The 22,224-nt window shown below is 32.2% G+C and overlaps 1 protein-coding gene across 3 annotated transcripts in view; it reads right to left on the bottom strand.

Annotated features, from left to right (window-relative positions):
- The window catches only part of LOC115874681, a 53,103-nt gene extending 37,228 nt beyond the window's left edge, over positions 1 to 15,875 (bottom strand). Inside the window, exon 1 of one of the 3 annotated variants that reach the window (XM_030889901.1) lies at positions 15,856 to 15,875. Coding sequence is in view for 1 of the 3 variants with exons in the window: in XM_030889902.1 (XP_030745762.1) it covers positions 15,613 to 15,631 (19 nt within the window). In the remaining 2 variants the exon portion in view is untranslated. Of the gene's footprint in view, positions 1 to 15,612; positions 15,811 to 15,855 lie in introns of those variants that run through there. The other 2 variants (XM_030889900.1, XM_030889902.1) reach the window with 2 other exon arrangements.
- Between the last annotated feature and the right edge of the window lie 6,349 nt (positions 15,876 to 22,224).

Below are 22,224 nucleotides of genomic sequence, written 5' to 3'. Positions count from 1 at the left end.
ATCCTCTATAAACTGTCTTTTTATTACAATATCCCAGTCTCTGCAAGTTTATAAAGGCTAGATAATATTATAGTACTGACATTTTAAATTTAAGTAGAAACTGTCATTTTCTGGTTACGAATTTGATAATATTCAGTCTCTGTATGGGTACTATTATTGCAGTGGAATATACAGGGTTGTCCAAACTGTATTCCGGAAACTTCGGCAGCATAAAAATAAGTAAATAAGTTCGTATGTTCTAAAATGCTTAGTTTCGGAGATACAGGGTGTAGAAGTTTCATTTTTATTTCGATTTTTTCCAATTAATTTTTGAAGTAATGTCAATATTTGGATGAAAATTGGTGGCTGGGAGTTTTTTGACATGATATATTTGATTTTGATGTCAATATGATTTGAAGAGTAGCAACTTTTCGTCTGTAGTCTTCAAACCAGTTAAACATATGTAGGTGACGCCTTCTACAAGTAGGGGTCATATTAGTATAAAAATATAATCTCTCATGTCAAATAACTCCCAAACCAAACCAATTTTTATGCAAATCTTGGCGTTACTTCAGAAATTATTTGGAAAAAATCGAAATAAAAATAAAACTTCTACACCCTCTATATCCGAAGCTAAGCATTTTAGGGCATACATTTATACCTTTTATAACTTTTTTAGCATACATTTATAACTTTTTTGCTTATTTTTATCTGCAGAATATGCTGTTGAAGTTTCCGGAATACGGTTCGGACCATCCTGTATTGCAAAAATAGCTTTTTACTTTTAGATTTCTCTTTCAGTGGTTTCAAACGTCACAAAAGTATTAATTTTTATGACGTGAATGACAATATAAAAAAGTCATTTTAACGTCTGGGCATAAAATTAAAGCACTTTTACGCCTAAGCACAAAAGTACGGAAATATATTATGAAACTGTCTTGAAGTGTCAAATTCAACGAGCTCAGTGACGAAAAATGGTAACGATCGAAACAGTGGTAAGGAAAGCATACGGTTTAGAAATACGCAGTGACTCGACGTGTATCTGTGAGCAGTCCACGTGTTTATCAAAAATATTGATATTTTAATACAAATTTTGTGAAAGTGAATCAAATTATTACGTGTAAAAAACTATTTGTTACACGTAAAAAACTATTTGTTGCACCTAAAAAACTATCTTTACGCTTAAAAACAGGGTTGGCATGATTTAAATCATGATTTAAATCGTGATTTAAATCAAGTGATTTCTTTAATTTTAATCATGTGATTTAAATCAAAAAATCAACTTTTTTAAAACTTTACAATAAATCCAAAAATAACTGTGAAAGTTATAAAAATGTGTCCTAGAAAACTATAAAAATATTTATATAACAGATATCCCTATATCTATTCATTAAATAAAATGTTACACTTGCTATTGTAACGTTTAAGTACTTTTAATAAATCGAAAAATAATTGTAAATGTTATAAAACTATATAAAAAATGATTTGTATAACACATATATGTACCTATCTACTACATAATATATTCATCAATTATCAGTGTAATGTGGGTACGATTTTTGAAGTAATTTCATGTGAATCCATTAGATTTCTAAAGGGAAGATATTTATTTTGACAAATATATAGTAAGTGATAGCCTTGATAGTATAGCTAGTAGCTTAAAAACAGGGTTGGCATGATTTAAATCAAATGATTTAAATCATGATTTAAATCAAGTGATTTTGTAATTTTAATCATGTGATTTAAATCAAAAAATCAACTTTTTTAAAAATTTACAATAAATCGAAAAATAACTGTGAAACTTATAAAAATGTTCTAGAAACCTATAAAAATATTTCTATAACAGATATACCCTATAAGAAAATATATAGAATTCATTAAATAAAATGTTACACTTGTTATTGTAACGTTTAAGTGCTTTTAATAAATCACATATATGTACATACCTACTACATAATATATTCATCAATTAAAATGTTGAACCGATTTTTGAAGTAATTTCATGTGAATCCATTAGATTTCTAAAGGGTAGATATTTATTTTGACAAATATATAGTAAGTGATAGCCTTGATAGTATAAGTGATAAAAAAACGCTGTTCGAATACATTTCATTCGCAACCTTTTGATGTTAGACTATAATATCTTCAAATCGTTGTCAGAAAATATTCTGTTTTATATCTTTTTTGAAACAGCTGTAGATTGAGATACAGCTACAGAGATTGCAGAAGATAACTTCTGCCTTCATAAATTTATCTTCTAGTTCTTTCCAAATATCTACCAAATAGATAATACTAATTTCATTCTCGACTTAAGACTATTTCCGAACAATAATCTATTGGTGGGAGTAAAAATTACTAAAAATTACTTTTTTTAATGAGGTTGAACGTTTGACAGACTAGCATAAACAGGGAGGCAAAACAGTACATTTTTACTCCGAGTAGAATATACTATATTTTTTCGAACATTACAAATATTTTTTTAATTAATTTCAAACATTGCAAATAATATAAAAAGTAATACCTTGTAAGTAATCGAGTAACAATTTGTACACTCGTTGAAATTGACGCTTAATATCTTTTAATAATATATCTTGCACTTTTGTGCTTAGGTGTAAAAGTGCTTTATTTTTATGCCTAGGCGTTTAAATGACAAAAATTAATACTCTTGTGACATTTCAAAAAGAATTTGATATGAAGCGAGCGACTTTTTTTGATATGAAGCGAGCGACTTTTTTTGCGGAATATATTGGTGACCCATGTGGGAAAATGACACGCGCCGTACAATAAATGTTATTGTTATCAGTATCGGGCAGAGTTATAAGATTTAGCCATGATAGGACTTTAATTGGAATTAAATTTAATACTGGGTATTAGTAAATAAATTCACTGGGTATATTACTTACAAAAATAAAAGAAAAAAAAAAGAAAGTAAAAAAAAAATAGATTGGAGACACGGTTTTCGCTGAAATATCCCAAACCTTACGGTAGATGGGTGGAGACAAGTTAAAAATTCCGTCTGCAGCCATAAAAAGCTAATTAAAACTTAGCAGCCCTCGGGCCATCATCTCGTCGCCCAACTTGATTCTAAATTACATGCCAGAGATGGAACTTTGGGGATAAAGAGACGCAAGAACCATGGGTAAGACGGGAAATTCTCGGAGTTTATCCAGATTGAGTTGGAGCAACTCGGGTACAGGGAAGTGCTGGGCAAGTTCGGAAAACGAGGTGATAAAGTTAACATCTTTTAGTAGGCGTAATAAAAAATTCAGGAGGGGTTGAAAATATTAGGCTGGCGGGAGCGATAAAGTCACCGCTGTGTAGTTATAACTCAGCTGGTTTGTGACATATGTATTGTGTTTATTTCCTTCCTTTTATTTCTTCCCTTGTTTTTTTTAGAAAGATATATTTATAATCTTAGCTGATACTTCCCCACTTTGCTGTCCATATTAATTTCTTTTATTCTGCAAACGTCACGAAAGTATTATTTTTTGTGACATGATTGACAATATATAAAAGTCATTTTAACGCCTAGGCATAAAAGTAAAGCACTTTTACGCCTAAGCGCAAAAGTACGAAAATATATTATTATTAGTGAAATAAATTATTAGTTGACGTTTAGGCTCTACACATATTTTTGACAGGTAGTTTTTTTCCTTCAAAAATTTTAAATATTTTTTTTCTCAAAAACGGTTAATGTTAAGTATAGAGTGTTTAATATCAAAATTCAAAAATTTGACAGATCATTTAAATATGTAATAAAAAATGGGGGTAGGGTAACGGGTACAGTGGTTGGCCAGGCGATAGTGATTGGCCACTTGGAATAAAATTAACTTTTTTAAGAAACTGGAGAAAAATTCAGAAGTAATTTCAATTTTAGTAAATCATGGCAACAGTGTGTAAACAAATCTATATTTTGAATGTGTCATCTCAGCAGTAGCAAATGCAAAATAGGCGGTTCAATATAACGTTGTATTTTTCTAGAGAATTCGGTGCTATTCTTAGTGATTGCATGGTGTGTAGGGATCTTGCAAAGGTATGTATTTATTGAGTATAATTTATTATTCATTTATTGTATATGGTTTTTGCTTTGAGGATATGCTTTAGTAGTTTATTTTTAACTCTTTTAATGTCAGGTTAATGAAATTTACCCCAAATTTTTAACTGGCCAATAACCCTAACGAATAAATTGGACTAGCGACAGTTATTGGCCACCTGGCTAATGACTGTGCCTAGCTTCAAAAAAATAATATTTAGGAAATCGTTATTTTTATCAAGTTTAAATCCTTATTTTTCGAATTGTTTAAGCAGGTTGGCTGAAAATGTCTATTTAACAATTATTGGCCATGGCCAATCATTGTAGCTTTAAGGTGGCCAATAACTATACCTACCATACCAAGAATAAAATTATTTAATATAATTAAAGATAAAAAACATTTCATTTTTATAATAAATGTATGCACGACCGTTATATAATTACCCTTTTCCTTTACTCATTTTTAGCCATGCCATTCTTCGAAAGTTGCAAAATCCGAGATTTACGAAAAAAAATACGACGAGGGAGACATTACCAAAGCTTTGCAAGCAATTGCTGAAGGATCAAGCGAAAGGAAAGCAGCGGTGCAATTTCGTGTTCCTAGATCAACTCTGCAATTTCGATCGAGTGGAAAATTTAATAACAAAACGACGCCTGGTCCAGCTCCAGTGCTCTCCCATGAAGAGGAAAATATTGTTAAGGACTGGATTAAAACAAGCCAAACAAAAGGTTTCCCACTGCATGTAGAAGATGTTCAGCTTAGCGTCAAGCAGTTCTTGGACGAAAATCCACGACCAAATGTACCTTTTCTTGGAAACAAACCAGGAAGAGGTTGGTTTAGAGCATTTCTTAGAAGACACCCAGATATTACATTAAGAACCCCCGAAGCTATTACAGCAGCTAGTTCCAATGTTTCCGAAAGTGATATACGCAAATGGTTTACCGACATTGAAACCTACTTGGTTGAGAAAGGATACGATAGCATTTACAAGACCCATCCCAAGTATTCAACGAGATGAAACTTGTTTTCTGCTATGTCCGCAAAATAAGCGTGTTTTAGCTGCTAGGGGCTCAAGAAATGTGTATCAAATAGAACATAATTCTAAATTTAGTTTAACTGTTATGTTTACCTTTTCGGCAGCACGTGAAGTAACTCCACCAATGATCATTTTTCCTTATAAAAGACTACCTGCACAAGTATCTAATTCTTTTCCTGGAGAATGGGGTGTAGGGTGTAGCGATAATGGGTGGATGAAAAATGAAAACTTTTATGAATACATCGGGAATGTCCTCTATAAATCTTTAGTGGAAAAAGGCACTCCGTTTCCAATAATTTTGTTTGTCGATGGTCACGTAACGCATCTTACATACCAAACTAGCCAACTTTGTTCCAGACTGGGTATTTTTCTTATCGCATTATATCCAAATTCCACTAGAATCATGCAACCGGCAGATGTATCGGCATTTAAACCGTTAAAAGTTTATTGGAGTAAAGCAGTGCAAAAATTCCATAGAGATTATCCAAAGAGCGTAGTAACAAAAGAAAATTTTGCTCCTTTACTTTCAACGGCTTAAGCCGAATTGAAAGGTGATGTTATCAAAAATGGATTTAGGGCATGTGGTCTTTTCCCTTGGAACACCGATGCAATAGATTTTTCTAAATGTACAGGAAAACAGAAAAATATCAAAATTAATAAACTAGATCAATTAGAGCTAACGTCAATAACATTTACAGAATTTTCTTCAGTTGTTGGTTTAGAAAAAATTAAATTATTACAGAATTTTGACCTAGAAGAAAATCCCACTGAAGAACTTCGAACGCTTTTTAACATATACAATATTTTTATAGAAAAAGGAAAAACCGAAACAAAAAATAAAAATAATCAAGAAATAATAATCCCTAATACACTTGAAGAAAATTTAAATCAGATTATTGAACTTGAGGACATTCCCATAGTTTTAGAAGAAGAACTGAATGGAAAAATAGTTCCGAATGTCGTAATGGATGAAATTCCATCTAGTACCAGTAATATAAGTAGCATCCATAATTTAGACGTTATTGCAGATATTGAAAAACCAACATGTTCGTTCGAATTAAGTGAAGCAAATACATCCTTAAGCAAATATTTTTTCTGGCCAAAGACGCCAGAAAGGAAGGGCAAGAGACAAAATGAAAAACATCCATTTGTTTTAACATCAACGGTTCGAAAAAATGTCGAAAAGGCAAAAATAGAAAGAAAGGAATATGAACTGAAGGAAAAGACGAGGCGGAAGGAAGAACGCATAAAAAAACAGAATCTAAAAAAAGAGTCTAAAGAAAACATGATTAAAAAGACTTAATTAGTATTAGTTAAACGAAAATCTTTTCTACGATTTAAGTACATTATATGCATTTAGATATACGTATTTACCTGGTGGCCAATATCTATGATCTCAGTGGCCAATTGCTAAAAATAATGGCCAATGACTGTGTATTTGGTAAACTTTCCAGTTTTCTTTTAATAACGTTTTTTAAAATAATGTTTTACCTATTTTTTTTATTTCTACTTGTACCTTAATAAATGAGGCATGTTGTAAAACAAATAAAGTTTGAATTTTTTAAGATGAAGATTTATTTTAAACTATTAATCAAACAAGCATTGCTTAAGTGGCCAATGACTGTACCCGTTACCCTATCCATTTAAAATAAAAAAGTTGCTGTCAACTTCCGGTATTTCCGGAAGTGGCGCCATATTGAAAATATTTTTAATCGATAGATCTCGTTGTAGAACAATGATATGCAAAAAATCTCCGATCGAGATATTGTGGTTCTCTAGAAACTTCTAATGCACGCTTAGCCTGGGACATCCTGTATACGAGTAGAAAGGGCATTAAAAATATGAAAGTACATTATTAAATTAAACGATGAATTTACTTTTTCCAGACATTTTTTGTGCGAAAACCTATAAACAAAAGTTTTAAGACAAAGAAATTATGGCAGAGGTCGACATTGTTGATGGTTGTTTTCATTTTGAAATCCACACACAGACATAGACAATTTTAGTTAGGTATTTCGTTTCTTCATATTTAGAAACAGTGGCTGCTGAAAACGGGAACATCTTGGACACACATTGCAGGAAATGTCTCGAAACATTTCTTCTAACAGTTTTGATTCCGCGTCGAAACATCTGAGGAAACGGCTAGTGCCATCACATTTGAAACACATGTAATAAAGCCATATAAAATATGTATGTTTCGAAAATGTTTCCTATTTGTGGCTTACCATTTCCATTTTGTGTGAAGAAACAGACACAATTATTAGAAACATTACCTAAAATGTGCCTAAAAATGCTACTTGGGTACTTGGGGACACATAAAAAATTATCTGTTAAGCTTGATTTTCGTGCGTCAGACTACCAGCACTCTGTTGAGGAGAGCAAATGATATATTAAAAAAGCAGCTTTCATAAAGTCTTCTCTGTCGAAAAAAATTAAATTAAATTTAAAGCAAATCGTATATCCGATAAACGGAGGCATAAAAATGTAATAATTTTAAAAACTAAATAATTTTCTAACCAATCGAAGTCTTTAAATTCAACCAATAAAATTATTATTGTATCATCGTATCGTCGGATAACGGATGCATCAGAATCAAGCATTACACGTAAAAAACTCTTTTTAAGCGTAAGAGATATTTTCTTAATTTATTACTTTTTCAACATTTCAAACTACACTTTTTCAAACATGTCCTTCAAATCCTTCAATTTTAAGCCTAGTTCAGACATGGCTAGTAATTTAGTCGAGTAGCGAGTAATTTAGTAATTTAGTGCGTGCGGACAGTACAAATTAGTAAAGTAGTTTAGTGCAGTACCGTATGATCGAATAAAAATGGCGTCAGCGATGGCTATGAAATGAAGATCGCTGTCATTTTATATATATAAAATTATATGGGAAATGTCATCGATCGTCATTTCCAAGCCAACTGGACGCCATTTTTTTTCGATCATACGGTAGTTTAGTCGGCTGGATCCATCCGATTCTATTTTGACGGTCGGGTAGAGTCTCCCACCATGTTCTACTAACTACTAAACTACCAATAAAACAAGTATGCACACGAGTGTTTAGTTCATTGTTTAGTGAAGTACTTACTTTTTTTTATAGGTACATTAGTTGACGAAACTGTCGAAATGTCGCGTTTCTGATATTCTGATTGCATTACAGTATTATGCAGAATCTTCTAATTGCAGCTCTTGTAAAATACCAATTGATGCCCCTAACGATTCTCTTCAATTGATCCATTTTTTGACTCATAAACGCTTTGGTTTTTCAGATATTTCTTCTTCAATTTCTTTCAAAATAATATTTATTATGTTTTTTATAACCTTATTTAATTCCGTACGAAGTCTTTTCTTATCCATTTTAACAGTTTTGACATCACTATTGCACTACTAAACTCAATTTCAAAACTTGGCTGAACGATAATCGGTAAGTGGGTACTCGCTACACGACTAAATTACTCGCTACTCGACTAAATTACTAACCGTGTCTGAACTAGGCTTTATAGCTGTTAGTAAGATATAATAAAAAAAATATCTTTTAATTCAAATATGCGCATATAGTGCCATTTTTTATTCATGATAATATCTGTGGTAAAACACGTGTGAAAACTCCGAATTATTTACGAAAACTTCACAATAGACTGATAATCTAACTTCACAGCATCGTTGCTATTAAAGCGGAATTTAGCTTTTCAGTTACCAAAAAGCGTTTCTGCTCCTATCAAAGAGAACGACGGGAACAAAACGATCTCATAAAACCAGGAATGGAAAAAAAGGATGAAAAGAATATCCAATCTGTATGCAAAGGAAAAAATGGCATGGCACAGCAGCCGATCGACGAAGTTGGCTGGGCGAGATAAAATAGAAACCCATCAAACCGACGGCACCGATCCCAATTGAAAAAGCACAAAGTAAAATATACGGCGTTACGCCGCGGATATATTTTAGTTCTTGCCAGAAGAAAATAGAAATGGGGAATAGGTATTTTTCTCAACGAAATTTATATCTTAAGCAACGGACGAAATTTATTTTGCAGCGTATATCCGTCGTCAGAAAGAGAAACATTATTTAATCCTTTAACACCCATGATGTTATAGTCTGTCCAACGACAAGATCCTTGACAGCGACAGATGTGTCCGCCATTTTATTTTCAAATTAGTTTATTTTATTTTACACAGAATTAAGTTGGTACAATTGGAACGCATAGCAGAAAATTAATATATTTAAAAATCGAGTGACAAGTGATTATTTCAAAATATTGTGAAAAAAAAACAAGACGTCAAATCAAAGACGAACTTGGATTAATAACTAAATGACGTTACATAAAATAAACCCCTAGTTTTCGGCCATACGAAATTTGGCCGTTTTCTGTTAAAAGCAATATGGCGGCACAAAATTCCGAGAAATTTTAACAAAATTATTGATTGTCCGACTTTCGGACATTTTAATCTGAGAACTACTTAAGTATAATTAATCAAGAAATTCGTAAAAATTATATGGATGGATGGTAATGTTACATAAACACGTTTAAATAATTATGACGTCATTTTTTTTAAAAAAACGCCGGAAATTCGGATGCATGAAAACTGAACTTAAACGTTTTGATATTTTGACGTAACCAATTTACCAATTTTTAATTATTATTATTTTTTGTTTTCTAGCCTATTACTATAATTTTTAGACAATATAATCCTAAGCGGCAGCCTAACATGATTTGTTCTCTTAATATCTCCGGTTAGAGAGAATATAGAAAGTTACGGTTTGCGCTGATATTTTGGAAATTTTGTGCACTATTTAACTGTTTAAAGAGAAGTATAGCCTCCTATTTAAATTTTTTATGCAAAAGCGCAATATCTGTTATGATGTCAAACAGCGCCCTCTAGCTACCACGAAAAAAAGTGTGGAAACAAAATTTATACTGGAGATCATTAAGGAAGAAAAGCTCGTAACCAAACCAGCCCTAGTTTGTTTAAATCGCATAACCTAAACCAGAGTTATCCATATTTTAATAAATGCAAGTTTAACCTTCCCCCACCACTTTATTTTATGAGATAGAGCAAAATACTTTATATAAAAAAAAATACAATTTTCTCGATGATTACAATAGTAATATTTAAAATACCTGTTCACCTGCATATTTTTGAGAAAAACCCTGTTTTCTGATTGGCTATTAGAGAAACGCCCCCTAGCGGACATTTTTCGAACTTGAAAATAATTTCCAGCAATTTCTCTTGGTCGATTTACTTAATAGCATTTTTTTCCCAAAGTTATACGATAAGTAGTTTCTGAGATTCAGCCGGCGTCCATTCTTAGTTGGCCACCCGGTACATGCTCTTTTTAGAAAACTATTAGTGGTAACCCATATGCACGTCCCTGGTGAATATGTTGACACTTTTTTAGATTTAAAACATGTCGCATTTATAGTAACTTTAATTCCCAAAAATTCATTCAAAACGCTAAAAGTACTTGGAAGACAATTATAATAAATCGAAAAAATATTAAGACTTTAACACCCTGTACCTACGAAACAAAGCATAATCGGATGTATGTCGTTATGAAAAATAAATCTTATTTTTACGCGAGGAATCTGCCAACGAGAGATGGCACATGCTTTTTGAAACCACAATGTATAAACTATCACTCCAACCTTTTTATATCTGTCTGCTATTGTATTTTAATCTACCAAGAGCACTAGACTGTATTTAATTCCGTCCTAACGAGAAACACATTCAAATTACAAATAAATATCCTACTATCGTTAACGAACGTTCGTCCGCCAGAACAACCCCGATTCGAACTCGGCGCGGCGCAACGCTGATAATTTTCCAAACGACCACATTGTTATTATAGATGGCGCCGTTACATATTATTATTACACAAGAGCCATATTGTTACGACTTCGATTTCCGGCCAAAACGGCTCGGAATAAAATGAAACATGGCAGATTAATTCCGGAACGTTGCCAACGCCACGAAGAGCGCGCCACCGGGAAGGGATTCGGTCAACGTCAGGGTTGAGGTCCGTGCCACGATTCTGGATAGCCGAATGAATATCAGATACGGACAAATTGAGGGGATTATAGTGATGGGCAGCAGGGGGAGGGGGAGACAAGATACACAATTGTGTACTTTGCTACATATTTACTTCAATGATTGCACAGCTATACTCTGTTTTTTTTCTCAGGTAAGATTTCGATAGACGAGCAGATGACGTCCATACCAATCTATTTATTTCACTAAAAAGAGTTTCTAATGTTTTTTAATCCGTCGTGCTTGGTCTCTTGTCGATTTTAACCAGTTTTATTGGTTTATTTCAAAAATGACAGATCATATTTCAATATTATTGGATTGACGCAACGATGAACGATATACGTACGTATATGCGTATGAACCCGACTTAAGATTTTTAAGGCTTGTCAAACTTTTCCTAAATTATAGGTTATAATTTTGTGTCAGACTAATTCAAATACCGATTTGCGAATTGCTTTTGCATTTTGGTTCATGTTATTAGTTGTGTGTTTTGTGTTTTTTGAAGTTAAGTGGAGGAAAAATCGAGGGAACTTAACTGTAGACCACAATTTATAGTTAATATTCGGTGCCCAGACAGAGTTTTATACACAAATAAAGTTACCATTTCAGTAAAGTTTGTATACCATCTTGTATATGGTACTAAAAACTGAAGTACCTGTAAAATAACATCACACCATAGCACAGTGGTTCCCCTTAATTAGCTGCGCGGTCATAACTCTTAGATATGTAGATATAGCTTGACTGCACCTTTTTTAATGTAAATTCATAACAAATGCTAAATAAATGTATATAAAAACTTAATGTAATATGTATTAAAAAAATTGGGCCCAATTCGTGTGATTTGCATTTTAAGTTCTAACTATTCGGAAATGTATACAGATTATGTTTGCACATTAATATGTCCATGTTTTTTCATATTGAAGAGGTCAAATTTATTTTAAATGTTGAAAAAATAAAAGAGACAGTGTTTCATTTTATAAATGCAATTTTATTGTCAATTGATATACAGTGTGTCCACGAAATAAGTTGACACGAAGAGGAAAAAATAAGTTACTTTTATTTTAAGACAAAAAGTCAATATTTAACCACCCGGTATAAGATCCGGCGGCAATTCGCGGCAGCCAGTGGCAATTAATTTATATGCAATATACTTTAAGCAACAAATATTATTATGCCGTTTAAGATGATTTAAAAGGGAAAGTAGTTAAAAGTCTTAAAGAGTGACAACCAAAAATGTAAAAATACTATTTTTGTTGCCTTCAAATAAATTGCCATGAACTAATATTACTTAGGTTTAATTAAGTGCAAAAAAGAAAAAACAGTTCTTTTTACCTTCTTTTCGAACGACCATTACAGAAAAGGCAAAAGCTTTTATCAATTTTAATAAAATAAGTAATTAATTGGCGTTATCTGAAAACTGTTTATGTCAGCTTGATACCAGTAGCAAAAATGTGATATTTCTATTAAAAAAAGCGCTACACTAGGCTTACTTGATTTTGTTATTTATTATGTATCGTTTACAGGGGAATATAAGAAAAGTATTAGCAACAGTTTCATGCAAACATTTTGAAATTAATATTTCTAAGTAATGACCTATCTGGGAACCACTGTGCATAGGTAAATAATATATTTTAGTACTGCAGAAACAATGTCAAAAGGTACTGGTTTAAAAAATTAAGATTAAAGTTAATTGATCAGCTTTTAAGGTATAAAATTTAGTAAGTGTTATTATTAATAAAATATTTTGTTTTATTTATGTTGTGTTTTATTTATTACTGTGCAATATTAATATCTTTTTATTTGCACATAAGTTTAGTTAGTTATATTAATAAATATAATAATAAATTCAGGAAGCTTCTTGAAGCTTGAAAGTAAGAAATAGTTCTTTTTTTATGTGGTGTTTTGTTTAAAATACATCCTTGTTTGTTTTGCACCCATATATTTTGCTTGTACACATACATTTTTAAAAATTGAATAACTCGATTACATTTTTTCAGTTTTATACAGTTTTTCTCCACAATATTTTGAAGTAATCACTTGTCACTCAAATTTTAAATATACATATAGGTATTCAATTGTACCAACTTATTTCTTTGTAAAATAAAATAAACTACTTTCTACTACTTTTTAAGAGTTTGATTTCGACCGCTAGAAAGTATCAAAGGACTTTCTCTGATTGAAGCCTAATTGACAGTATTAATTTTGAATTAGAGTTTCCAGAATCGTACTAAAATATTGTCGTTCAACGATTGTGGAGTTCGTCAATTAGCAAGCAGCGGATGTTTCTCAAAAGTAAAATCGATTAAAAATTGAGTTTCAAATGAAAATAATATCAAATTATTAAGTCATAACATGTAAATACATGAATGTAAACATGAACACAAATAATCAACACAAGGGTAAAAGAAAACACATAGGTAGCTCAAAAATAATATCAAACAACATCAACCAACCTTGAAACCAACTTAACTAAATTAGAAAAAAAAAATAACATTTTCAATTAAAGATGCAAATGCTTATAAAAACATAATACAAAAAATATAACTAACACATTCAGCAATGTTATACTAAGTAATAAAATAACATATTTAAACTTCAATAATTCCTAATAAACATTATAAAAACTTCAAAATAACTTCAGAAGTAACAGTAAGAGATAACATCACTACTTATTTAGAAGAGTTTGATTTCGACCGCTAGAAAGTATCAAAAGTCTTTCGCACGTAACAAAAAATATGTTTTTAATTATTATTACCCGAGGTTCTGAACCCTAAGGCTCCGCGCGCACTGCATCGGATCGGACCGACCAGCAAAAGCGACTGCGACCATCGTACATATAGACGGCGCCGGCGTCCACTAAAACATTTTGGCCTGTAGAGGCCAGATTCCTACCTCTACCTATCTACGATAGTCGAGTCATCGCCTTCGCCGTTTCTCGCCGGCCCGATCCGATGCAGTGCGCGCGGAGCTTAAGGCTCCGCGCGCTCTGCATCGGATCGGACCGACCAGCAAAAGCGACTGCGACCATCGTGCATATAGACGGCGCCGGCGTCCACGAAAACATTTCGGCCTGTAGAGGCCAGATTCCTACCTCTACCTATCTACGATAGTCGAGTCACCGCCTTCGCCGGACTGGTACCGATTCAGTGCGCGTACACCTTAATACCAGAGTAAGCAGATCGCCGAGTAGCGACAGAAACCGTCGCACGGTGAGCTATTGACCCAGTTTAGGTGGTCAAAAATATCTGAGGATAATGAAGTAACTAACTTTGTTGGTTTTAACCAGAATTGAATGTAAGAGCCAAATTTTTTGCTGTTTTCAAAGATCTCACTAACTTTTTAAAACAAAAATGTCGAAAAAATAGATTTTAATAAAAATATATATTCTTAAGGAAAATTACAACTAAAAATTTAATCCGAACTTGAGGAAAACCACGAATCTTCATCTGATGAATGTTTTTCTTCACTATAACCTTCGTCGGAGACGATTCGGTTCTAAGGGTTGTGCTAGCCAAGGGTTCATCTGGAAGAAGTAATTCTAAAGTTCCTTTTAGAAAAGGTTTAGTCTTTTTCTTTGGTTGTGATCTTGTCATTGATAAAAATGGATCGGAACTTAAAAGCAAACGATTTAATATATCCACGTTACAGGATTCTCTAGAAAACTTTCTGGCAAAGTTTTGTCGATATAATCTAATATGTTTATTTCTGGCTTCTGCAGCCTCCTCAGACAGCTGTCCGATGGGAAGAATGGCATATTCTATTACCTCTACATCATGCACAAGTAATTTGTGCATAGTAGGTGTCATTGGATGCCAAGGATAAAGTGCTACATATAGTTCGGAGGTCTCTCTTGCATAACAGGCAAATTTTTGTGTATTCACCCTATAGCTACTAGAAATGACTTCAAGAGTTACTTTAAACCGATGAATAAGGGTTATATCAATTCCGGTAATTTTAGAGGAGACTTCTGGATCGGCAAAAAACCTGCGACTGGTGTTTCCATCGTTTTTATTTCCAAAACTTTGTTTTGACATTCTATCCATCTTTTTTTAAATTCAGCTTGCAAACGTGAAAAATTGTGCTTAATTTCTCTTTTTTGATCTTCACAAAAAGCATATGTAAGAAGATAATTTTGCAAAAATGCCAATTTTTCGTCAAATATTTTCAAATTTTGTTGACTCGTCAGATTAAAAAGTTGATTTCGGGTGAAGATCGTATCTCCAGCAGGTCCTTAAATGCAAAAATACCGTATTAGATGTACGTCTCAAAAAATAATAAACTGCGCTAGTTTTTAAAAACTAGATTTTTTTCAAAAAGTGGCGGCATTTGGCTGCTACTTAATATCATGTTTTGTAGAAGAGGAAAGGCTTTTTTTAAATGATCAAAGTTTTTTTGTCGGGAAATGCAAGGAACCACATAACAACTTTAGACGTTTAAAAAAAAGACTCAAAAAAAGTTAATATACCTTTCACTAGGCGTAGCTTTAAAAAACCAACCAGATTAATTTGATTAAAACATGAAAAGTCTATATTTACCTGCTTCATCACAATTCATATTCACTTTTGTAAACAAATATATAAAAAATAAAATTTATTAATTTAAAATAAAGCAATTTTTAAGCGGAAAACACTCTGCTTGTGAGACAGACAAATTGGAACTAGTTCTAAATACGAATACCTGTTTGTATGGCAAAAAGCAAGTTATTTTTAGATGCCTTATCTCCTGGGCTTCAAGATAACATTTTTCGTTGGTCATAAAAATTAATTTTTAAAAATTACCTTTTGGCCGGCTAAAATGAGCAAATATATCACCGTGCGTCGGTTCTTTTGATGTGGTGGGACCAAATTTTCTTTCTCTCTCTTTTGACGTGTTTGACAGATAGACTACGTATTTAACTGCTCAACTTATGAAGTGGTCCTATAAATATGGTATACACTGCTCACAATTTGAAGTGGAATTAATTATAAAGTTTTATACATATCTTTTTTGTTTTGTTTTATCCTTATTTCTAAATTTGAATGTATAAAATATCTTACTGCTAATAAATAATTAAAAAAACGATTCGTTGCCTGAGGTATACTTGAAATAAAGTATATAGAGATATTTGATAAATGGCAACAGTGGCAACTTCGCTTCTTCGTATGACAGATAACCTACTTATTTCGCGCAGCCGCACAGTGGAACGAGCTTATGGGAGCGGTTGGACATGAGGTTTTCTTCTCAACACTTTTAATCCAAAAGACGGAAAAATGATTTTTATATACCGTAATAATGTATAAACAGAACAATTTTAAATTTTAATGAAAGAAAGTGGTTGGCTCATTACAAACCATCTACAGGGTAACCTAAAAATATAGTATGTTTTGAAAAATCTTACAATTTTAAATGCTTATAAACTTTGTCAAACTGTCGTGGAATGTTTTAGTTTTGATCCTTTTAAAAGAAATAGCTTTAGATTTTACCACTGAAATCTAAGACTACTGATACCGTGTTATAAAAATATGGTAATTAAGGGCTTACATATATTTTCCTATTTAATATAATTTTGCTAATATCTTCGATTTGAAAGAAGATATCAAGATGCGGTTTTCACTGACTTTTTAAGCTTTCATTACTCTTTACTATCAGCTAAAATTACATATACCATCGCATTTATTTTTTTTTGAAAAAACGCGCAATGTTTGCTAATTTGTAAGACAGCGCCCCCTAGCATCTACGTTCAAAAGCTTACTATTATTGTTTATATGGTATAATATAGAGTAAGAAACGGTATTTTAAACGAGCCCCCGTTAGTTGAATTCCGTCCATCCAGTCCGGAATTATTAATATTTAAATAAAGATAGATCTAACCTTCCCCCGCCACTTTATTTTGGCAGATAGAGGAAAATGGTTCTAACAAAAAATATTCAGAATTTACTGAAGATTATGAAGCTATTATTTATAGTACCCCTTATCTAGGCAAAGTTGTGTAAAAACTCCATTTTCTTATTTTTTTATAGCAGTGGCGCCCTATAGCGGCCATTTTACAAATTTGAAAATAATTTCCAGCATTTTCTCATGGTCTCTTTAGTTATGAATATTTTTTTTTCCGCAAGCCTCACGGCTAATACTTTCCGAGATATAGCCGAGAGCTATTCTTAGTGGGACACCCTGTACAATAACTTTATTATAAGCAAAGAATATAACAGTAAATCAACGCACTAGAATATTTTTATTACAAACAAAAAACCTCAACACTGCACTTTAACCCTCTTTCTTTTTCCAATAGTTTATAAGTTTTCCATATATTTGTAGCACCCTGTATCTGTTTTTGATTTTAGCGTCATTTTGTATTTATCCAATTAATAATTAAATATTAATAAATTTATAAAAAAATAAAGATAATTTGACTCTAAAAATTTTAAATTAATTTATTGGAATTGAAAAGGTTTTTGATTTTAGTATAACATGTATTAGTAATATATTAAATGGAAATTTTTAGAGGGGGGCAAGCTGGGGCAAGATGTTAAATTAGTTTCGTTATTAGAAAGGCTTAATCTACCTTGTGATATATATAAAGTCTTGGCCAACTTTGGCCATTTTTTTATTTTTCTACATACACATTTTTTTGCTACTAAATATAGTATTTGGCAGCAAAAAAATGTTTATGTGTCTCTTATATACAATTGTTCTCCCAAACTTTTGTGACTATATATATCTTTTATTTTAAAGTGAAAACAATCGTTTGCACTAATATGTATGGTTAAAAAAAATTATTAATGTCTTTGCCAGTTTTTATAAAACTAGGTTGTTTCACAAGAAATGAATACCATAATTAAGTCAGTGTAATATCTTCGTTTGAAACTTTTCAAACAGACATATAATTAAAAATATTTTTTTGAGTTGGATAAAATATAACGGTCTGGACTTTAAGTAATTCAAATCTTCTACCAAAATTATTTAATTTAAAATTTTATTTTTAAGTCAATGTCCAACATTTTATATTGGGTCTTTCCACCGTGAGCCGCAAAGAAAATTGAAAACGGGACTGTCGCTATTCGTCGGTTTAGGTACTCTGCTAATACTAACATACCAAATCTCGTTTTCTTATCTGAAAAAATAAAATAGTTATAGGCCAGGGGCAAACCGCTGGTGGTATTTATTGTATAAGCACTTGGTAATACTGGTATTTTTTTGGTACTTTTGATACTAATTTGGTATTTTTGGTACTAATTTGGTATTTTTGGTACTAATTTGGTATTATTTGGTAATAAACTGGTATTATTTGGTAATAAACTGGTTTTATTTGGTATTAAACTGGTATTAAACAGGTGTTTTGTTGGATTTACATTTTGTTGGAAGCGGATTGCATCATTTCTAGCCCATTTGCATTGAAAATGAGCCGCCTTCGCGCTTTTTACACGATCAAACATTTTTGGTGTTGACCTATTTCATATGAAGTATTTTAAAGTTTTTATATTTAATGTCCAAGGTAAGTACCTCCTTAACAATTAAATATATCTCGTAATATACATACTTAAAAATAATTACTTTTGTTTCGAGGTTAGGTTGCTGGCCTATTTGAAAAATAGGTTATTTTTACCCGATGTTAATTGCCAAGCTTGCAATTTTTCAATGCTTAAAAATGGTTTTTACGCAAAAACGGTACATATCGTCATACGAAACAATGTCAAGAAATTAAAGAACTCGCATTATGGAAACATAATATGGATCTCGTTAGAATTTCTTATTTTTCTTATGCATATAATTATATTTTTGTGCTTATAAGTAATAAATAGCGCAAATAACAAAAAATTCAATTACTTTTTATGTCTAGTTTTTATTTTATAAATTTTTGAAGTATCGATGTTAATGGAACCGTTAAAATGACTTTTTAAGCGTGTCATGACAGTAGCTTTATTCGAGTTCCCAAAAAGTACGGTTCTAGAACGGTTCAAAACACTGGTAGAATAGGATTTTTTACAACTTTTGACATGAATGATTGTCGTAATTAGACTGTGCGATTGTTTTAAACCGTTCTAGAACAGTACTTTTTTGGAACTCGAATTAAGTTATATGTTTTTCTGACCTAATTATCGTATTTTGACATGAATAGGCCCTAAAGGTCTAAATATCTTAAATTCTTTAGATACTAGAGAGAATAATTTTTTTTTAGAATTTAGAATGAGTGGGAGGGGGGTTAATCACTTCGACCTTACAGATCCATTGTGTCCCCCTTTCTTGAATCATAACTCATCATACAGTCCCAGGGCTTTGACAAAAGCCAGTATCTGGGACGGTTTTATAGAGGGTAGTTCTCCATCTCCAATATCAGTCGTACCAAAATTCATGGCACGAATGGTTGTCGTCTCGGCGCACTCAGTGATGAGGTGTACTGGTGTTTCACCATCTTCCCCACAGAATCTGCATTCGCCGTTTCTTTCGTTCTTAGTTTCAATCTACTGAGGTGTTCATTGAGGAGACAGTGTCCTGTTAAACCCCGTGACAATCCGAAGATTGTTCTTACTCAGACCCAGGAAGATCTGCGATTTTTCTTGATCATAAGCCCTCAGAAACTTCTTCGAGTGTCTTAGACCATTGCAAGATTTCCATTCCAGGTTGCGGATGGAATCTTCCAAGTTCTTGAGTTCCGCCTTGAGTTGGTTACCACTTGGAAAGCAGAACGGTTCTGGTCCAGTTAGTGGAGTGTTCGCTCCTTTCCTAGCTAGATTATTTGCTTTTTCATTGCCTTCTATCCCTTGGTGAGCAGGCAGCCAGTGTAAGAGGACTTTGTTTTCTTTGCCTAATTTATTCAGCTTCTCTATGCATTCTTTGACCAATTTCGAATTGATTGATACTGAGTTGATCGCCTTTAACGCTGCTTGACTATCAGATAAGATGGCTATTTCTTGTTTCCGATAGTTCCTATCTAGAGAGAATAATACTAATTTGGTATTTTTGGTTCTAATTTGGTATTTTTTTGGAAATAATTTGGTATTTTTGGTACTTTTTCCCAAAATTGGTATTTATTGTACACCATTTTTGGCAGCCGAGGGGCAAACCGGTTATAGGGGTGAGCTACTTTAGAGACGCACCCCCCGCACCCGGTATGTTTAGAGACTGTAGTTTACCCAATGCTGATTGAGTTAACATTATTTGTAACATACAAATTCAAAATAAATTATGTACTAACTTAAAAATTAAATTCTATTAAATATCGAAAGGAAAAACGGAAATAAAATATGACGTCCCTCAACCGGGTGCTTTTGAATTTTTACTGCCGGAAGATTTCGGTTTATGTATTCCCGTTGTCACGTAAAATAGGGACATGTTCCATTCAAAAAAGAAGGAGCGATAAAAATTCGCCGCGGCGTTTGTAAAATTCCTTAAATTATAAGTTAGAGCAGCGCTGGTCGACGATACTCGTAAACTTCTTTTTGGGACACCGTCGAGAACTACCGGCACCTTAGATCATATGTATTTTGTAGATGCCGCTACACAATTGGATTTGTACTTTGGATTTGTAATATAATAAGTTTTCTACGTCGTCAACTTGGGCGGGTGTGAATTATACTAAATCGTGATATTGTTTTTAGTGACCTTAAATAACCCCTGAGTGATCTCTTTTATTTATGAGTTACAGATGTTTTTATTAAATAAATATTTGTGGACACCCCGTAGTACTGAGGAAGGCATTAAATATAACGAAACCTCGATTTTTTACTTAACTTAACTTACTTAACTCAAATCCTTACTTAAAACTTACTTAAGAGTCCATTTCACTAGTCTGAAAAAGTAGCAAAATAAGCGTTCGGCATTTAACGTTTTCTGTAAAACTGGCTAGCTATTTTTACACAAATGAAGAAGGAAATTAAAGATTAAGGATTATACCATATTCGTAGTGTAGCACATTTTTAGACAACTTCTTTATTTTTAAGATTTTGATGGTCAAACATCAATAAAATATTCCTTATGTTTGGACTAAATTTTCTCGAAAATAAAGACATAATTTAAAATTCCGTTACAATACGGAAATAGGTTGAAGTTTTGTGATTACAGTGATATATAATTTATATACTTTTGTAACAAATGGGCTCTTTCACTATATTTTGGAATTAGCATAATTGAATAAAGCAATTAATTCTAGAATTTTCTGTTATCTCACTTTCGAAAAATTTGAAGTCGTTCTTAAGAAAATAAATAAAAACAAAAAAGCCCAGAATAAAAATCCGCACTTTATTTTTAATACGTCACACTTGGCATGTTGAAAAGCGGCAACACGGCTGCGGCCGGGCCACCATGCTGACCCACCACCACCTCCACACAAGGCCATTCAACCTTTTCCAATATGGCGGAGATAGAAGTGCTTTATTTGGCGCGTATTTTAAAACCTGTTTTATTTCCAAATAGACATTTTTCACACAAATGTCGGGTTAGATTACGTAATATTTCACTAATTTTTTAATATACAGGGAGTCTAAAGTTCTCTACATAAGTATGGAATTTTTTGTATTATTACTTTTATGAAAACATCAGTTAGTTACTTTTTATAAAAAGGTCTGCTTTCTCAGAAAATAGGTAGTGTTAAAATATTCAAACTTGAGGTAGCATATATAGGGTGTTCAAAATCATCGGAAAAACAAATAACCAGAAATATATATGACAGTAAGTAGCAATATAAACTAAATATTCAATTGCAAACACTTACCTACCATAGTTTAGAATTTACTAAACGTTTGATAAATATATATTATTATGGACAGTATAGGAAGTTACTTGTCTTAGTAAAAGCCTTGGTAAATGCTCTTGGAATTATAAACTGCACTGACTTGGGTCAAAAAATATGGAATATTTTTTCTATGTTTTGCAGCATTACACAAATGGGAATAAATTTAAACTATAATAGGTGAGGATAAATAAAAAATTTAATATGTGTTTCAAGATTTTATATAGAAAAAAAAACTAAATACCTTTTTGGGGGTTCGTAAGTAAAACTTACGCTTAGCTTAGTTTTCTTTACTCTTTCTCTTTACATAGGGCATTGTCTTTGTGGTAAAAATGTCCTTTTTTTTGCATAGTTCTTCAATAAAATATTGGATATTCTGAACAAGATGGATTTAATAATAAATTCTGACGTATGTGAGGGGCAATTGTGACCTAAAAAAAGA

The sequence above is a fragment of the Sitophilus oryzae genome, unplaced genomic scaffold (genome assembly GCF_002938485.1).
Source record: "Sitophilus oryzae breed Bouriz unplaced genomic scaffold, Soryzae_2.0 scaffold_1297_pilon_pilon, whole genome shotgun sequence".
NCBI classification, from domain to species: Eukaryota; Metazoa; Arthropoda; class Insecta; order Coleoptera; family Curculionidae; genus Sitophilus; species Sitophilus oryzae.
Note: the sequence above shows the minus strand (reverse complement) of the source record. Positions and strands in the feature narration are given on the sequence as shown.